The sequence below is a fragment of the Choristoneura fumiferana genome, chromosome 4, assembly GCF_025370935.1.
Source record: "Choristoneura fumiferana chromosome 4, NRCan_CFum_1, whole genome shotgun sequence".
Taxonomy (NCBI): domain Eukaryota; kingdom Metazoa; phylum Arthropoda; class Insecta; order Lepidoptera; family Tortricidae; genus Choristoneura; species Choristoneura fumiferana.
Genome location: NC_133475.1, coordinates 7,528,815 through 7,534,016, shown reverse-complemented (window position 1 = coordinate 7,534,016; position 5,202 = coordinate 7,528,815). Strand labels below are relative to the sequence as shown.

At 35.0% G+C, this 5,202-nt stretch overlaps 1 protein-coding gene across 1 annotated transcript; it reads right to left on the bottom strand.

Moving 5' to 3' along the window:
* Window positions 1-2,687: 2,687 nt before the first annotated feature.
* Window positions 2,688-4,775, bottom strand: Adat1 (Adenosine deaminase, tRNA-specific 1). Its single transcript, XM_074086271.1, has 2 exons — window positions 3,647-4,775; window positions 2,688-3,123 (listed from the first exon to the last, which is right to left on the bottom strand). The coding sequence occupies exons 1-2, from the start codon at window positions 4,597-4,599 to the stop codon at window positions 2,823-2,825; spliced, it is 1,254 nt and encodes a 417-aa protein (XP_073942372.1). The 5' UTR covers window positions 4,600-4,775; the 3' UTR covers window positions 2,688-2,822.
* Window positions 4,776-5,202: the final 427 nt, after the last annotated feature.

Genomic DNA, 5,202 nt, shown 5'->3' with positions numbered 1-5,202 from the left:
ATTTTCTTAAGATAACCTTAGTTCTCTTAACCAAGTAACTACCACACTTCTAAAGAAACTAACAATGCGTTTGTAATCGTGTAGGCACCTAACTGTTTGTATTTACAAGGTTTTAAAACATAAAAGCCATTGCCGTTGTTGTGCTTTTGCTTAACAATATGACTAATGAGTGGATATTAATGATGTTCAATTTATTTCTATATTGAATTGATCGAGTATAATATTACGAAACATAATGTATTACATAATTGTATAATAAATCCTACTGAGAATTGCGAATATAGTGAGGCCAGTTATTATGTTCTCTATAAATAAGGCTAACTGATGTCCTTATGTAAAATTCACGATAAACAGAATCTTTATAGGTATAATAGAATTTATAAAACAAATAACATCATCACAATCACATTTAATTGGAACAAACGAGCGTTAAATAATTAGCCGCCGTATTGCTCGGTTCAAACGCTGGTTTCCATAAGACAGCAAATTGTATAAAATTGTATAAAGCTATTTGTAGATTTATTGTATGGTACACGTTCACGTCAATTTTAGCTCGGAACTCTACGGTTTTCCTATGGACTAGTATGTATGTATTTTTATCTTCGTTTCTCGAGTTTTTTAGGATTCTGTAGCCAAAATGGCAAAAACGGAACCCTTATAGTTTCGCCATGTCTGTCTGTCTGTGTCTGTCCGTCCGTTCGCGGCTTTGCTCAGAGACTATCAATGCTAGAAAGCTGTTATTTTGCACGAATATATATGTAAACTATGCCAACAAAATGGTACAATAAAAAAAAACAAAAAAATTTTTTAGAGTACCTCCCGTAGACGTAAAGTTGGGGTGATTTTTTTCGCATCCAATCTTGTAGTGTGAGGTTCGTTGGATAGGCCTTTTAAAACCATTAGGGGTTTGCACAAACGATTTTTCGATTCAGTGATTTGTTTGCAAAATATTCAACTTTAAAGTGCAAATTTTCATTGAAATTGAGCGTCCCCCCCCCCTCTAAAATCTATACCGGTGGGTGGAAAAATTAAAAAAAAATCAGAATGGTAGTAAGTATATCAAACTTACAAAGAAAACTATAACGGTTAAGTTTTCTTGAGAATTGTTAGTAGTTTAAAGAGTAAATATAATAAAGAGTAACACAAATAATTGAAAATTGTTTACATTTAAGTTAGGACTGTTCTTTTTTTTCTTATTTGTGTAATTTTGATTGTGTGTGTTTGCAGTAACAAATAAACGTTTTATCTATCTATCTATCTATCTAAATAGCAGCCTGAGGTATAAAATGTACCTAAGCTGTAAATGTAGCTAAGAGGAAGTCAAAGTAAAAATATCTTCATTCAATTTTGGCTATAACAAGCACTAATGAACGCCGAAGAATCTATCAAAAAGGAGAAGAAAAATCTATGTTGAGAAGAAACTGGCAAGAAACTCGGCGAGTTAAGTATAATTTTGAATCAAATAGTATTTAATGTTACATAAATACTTACATTAAAAACTAAATTGTTTAACACAACTAAAGCATTTACGACAGTAGATACGAGCAAACAGGTTGTTACCTATACTATTTGAAGCCAGGAATCGCCAATGCAGATCGGAATTATTTCCAAAGATCCCCATTGAGCATGACATAATCATTAATTTTATAACACCAGATATTAATATCTTCTTGACAATGGATAGCATCGCTTCAACATTACTTGTGCCTCGAAACAGTAAAATGTCAAAAGCATATTACTAAATAGGCTACCGAGCACAATAGGTAGCACACAAGCACGACGCGAGACCGTAGCGGGTTGGCCCCAGAATTTCATCATCCGAATGCAAAATAGATGGTAATTAGAAACATCAGGCAAAAGGCTAAACTGTTGACATAATCCTTAATGGACTATCTCGTAATAATAGCTGTAATCGCCGTCAAACGCCACCTTGTCTATTCAACAGGTCGAAATGCTAGTGACATGTTAGATTAGGCTTTGTTTTGCAATATTATTTTCGAATGGAGATGAATTACACATTTTATAAGAAAGAGGGTTTTTCTGGCAGGAGGAAATCGCTAGAGGGCGTTAAGTATCGTGAGGACGTCATGAGTGGTAGTTAGTAGCAACTGCGTTTTTGTTCTTTCAGCAAGACTAAGCCGAGTTTAGACTTGCAAGAAAAATCGTGCAAGTTGCATTACATTGCGAAGAGGTAAAGCCGACGAGTTTTCTTGCAAGTCTAAACTGCGCTTTACATTAAGAATTTGGTGAAGGTAGAGATGTATTGAATAATGTTTTTCCATCATTAATATACCTACTGAGCGGCAAAAAATCTGGCCCTCAAATGTATGCAGAATCGGTAATTTTTGTATAAAGGGTGGGCCAAATTTTTTGCCGTGAGTATATTTTGCTGTCGGATATAAGTTCGTATTTTTTCTCAATTAGCTTCAGTAAATGTAAGCCAGTTGAGATAGCAAGATAAACACGAACCTTTCCGTCAAAACACGATGATAAAACATTATTCACTAGCTTTTTTTGTACCCCCCCCCCCTTGCCACACGTATTGCTATGAAATTTGCGATTATTTTGTTCCTGTGTCACAAACCGCTTGACCCCCCCCCCCTTAATGTGTGACGTACTTTGTGGATGACCCCTTAACGCGCGCGAAGTCGCGGATAAAAAGTAGTAGATAATTAAAAAATCAATAATAAATCTGTAATTTCCAGAGGCTTTATAGCTTTTTCTACACAAAACAAAGTATGCAATTGTGATTCGTAAGTGTGTTAAACAAAACTCTTAGATATATTTAATCATAAAAGCAAATAATGATAAAAATCAATTTATTACGTATCATTTACACTAAAATTCCACATATCAGGTTTTTTTGTCCATGCTTTAAAAAACACTTTCTTGACAAGCTCCCATTTTTCTAAATACCTTATAGATTTCCTTTTCATTGCATTGTATGGAATACTTCTTACATCTTCTGCATTGATAAGTTTCTTCAACTCTTCATTCTGATTTATAATATTTTCAAATCTTTGATAAATGTTATATTTACTTATGCACAAGGAATTATTAAACAATTTCAGTTTTTTTTTTGTAACACCAAGCTTTCTACCCTGTACTGCTACCTCCACAGACCTAGAAATATTAAAATTGATAAATATATTTAAATCTTTATGGATGTCTAAAAGTATGTCAATACAAAGTGTGTGTGTATAGTATGTATTGTCAGTATGTATGTATTGAATTAGGTGATTTTCTGGGTAAAAAAAAACACAAAATTATCTATTTACTGCATACATTTTGAAGTCCTGATTTTCTGCCACTCAGTATATTTAGGTTGTCTGTTTGATTATGATAAAATGGACACATATTTTACCTTTTGTCAATCAAACAAAAAATTACAAAGATAAAGTGCATCAAAGTTCATGAGTGGGATCTCGTGACATCACAGTGTCACATGGCGTGATGTCAAGGGGAACTTTAACGTGGGTACTTTGTGAAGTACATGGGGACTTACGAGGTTAATATCTATGTATATAAATATGTTTAACACAAGCTTCGCATACTTTGGGACTAGGTGAATTGGTAAGTGTGATGTGATATTTGTTTATTTATTTATTATATATTATTTATATGCAAAGCCTGTTTATTTACTTACCTTGATTTACTCCAAACTATGCTGCCCGCGGCAGGCCTCACATTTAAATCAGATTTTATGTGAGGGAACACCAATCTGCTTTGATAAAATTTTGGCATAACATCTGGTATTACCATAGATACATCAGTTCTTTTTAATAAGGATCTTGTCAAAGACTCTTCTGAATATGGTACTCCAGCACCAAAAACGAAATGATGGATGAAAAAAGGCTTGTTTATCAATAAGTCTAATAATGCCCCTTGGACACCTATATGGATCCATCTGGCTATTTTATCAGAACAAGAAACAGATTGTGTTCTATCGCCTCGGCCAGGCTTGATCCGAACCTGACCAAGTAAGTGGTAATTAGTACCTGGCTCCTTGGAATCCTGTGCCGAATCCGGTAGACACTTTGCTCCTGTTCTATGAATATCACCATTGATTTTCTTTAAATCAATATCTGATATGTCTTCACATGCTTTTTGTTTCAAACTTTGCAAAACTTCACCAAAATTTTCTTCATCCTCCTTGGGAATGATAGACGCATCTCCACAAGGTAGCTGAGAGGAGTAAAATATAAATTCAATGTTATCTTTGAGAGTAAATTTACCATTTTCGAATATGAATATGGATTTCTTACTTTGTAAAGCTTGCTCTATATTGTCGTATAGGTATATTAGAAATCCACGTCTGGCGAAAACTTCGGCATGACTGTCGTTTAAAACGTCTCCAAATGGTGACATTTTCGAAGCACCAATGCATTTGGAACCCGTGCCTAGAGAAACAACTTCCAGGTTCTCGCTAATTTTATCGTACTGTAGCAAACATGATAGCACTGTCCACTCATTGTCAATAGGTTTCCCGGTTTTTGGCAGTCCATTGTATAGTTTCACACAAGTATCAGCTACTTTGTCCACAAGTCTGTCGTAGAGCTGAACCATTGCCGTTTTAGGTTGCTTATTTAGAATATACATTGACGGTCACTTCTGAGATAGACATAACGTTTAAGATCTACTGTTTTTTTTTTAGTATCAATGTACACAAAAGGTTCTAATTCCTAGAGTAAATCCGAATTAAATTACGTCCAAGAAACAAACCAAAACAAGAGTTGAATGAAACATCAGGTCAAATCAAAACATCAAACACGCGATTTGACAGACAGGGTGACAGTGACACTATTTACCGGCACAGATAATACCGACATGGAAATAGAGACCCGATATTTTGAGTTCACGCCCATATAAACTGCAGGGCTACGAAACTCGAAGTTCGTATCATTCCGCCCCTCTCGCTCTCGTATTAAATAGTTTAAGTGTCAGAGGGACCGCACGACAGGAACTTCAAGTTTCGAGTTTCATAGTAGCCCTGCTGCTGGTGTTAAACTGACAAGAGTTTCTATGGGCGTGTCACAAAATATCATGTCGGTATTTCCATGTCGGTATTGTACGTCCGGTACCGGTAGACACACATAAGGCGTATTTAAGCGTGGACAACAAGTTTAGTGTTTGTAAGGCATTCAGCCGACTTTATTCAGTAACGTTAACACTATTTTTAAGATTTTTACATAGTATTCTGGT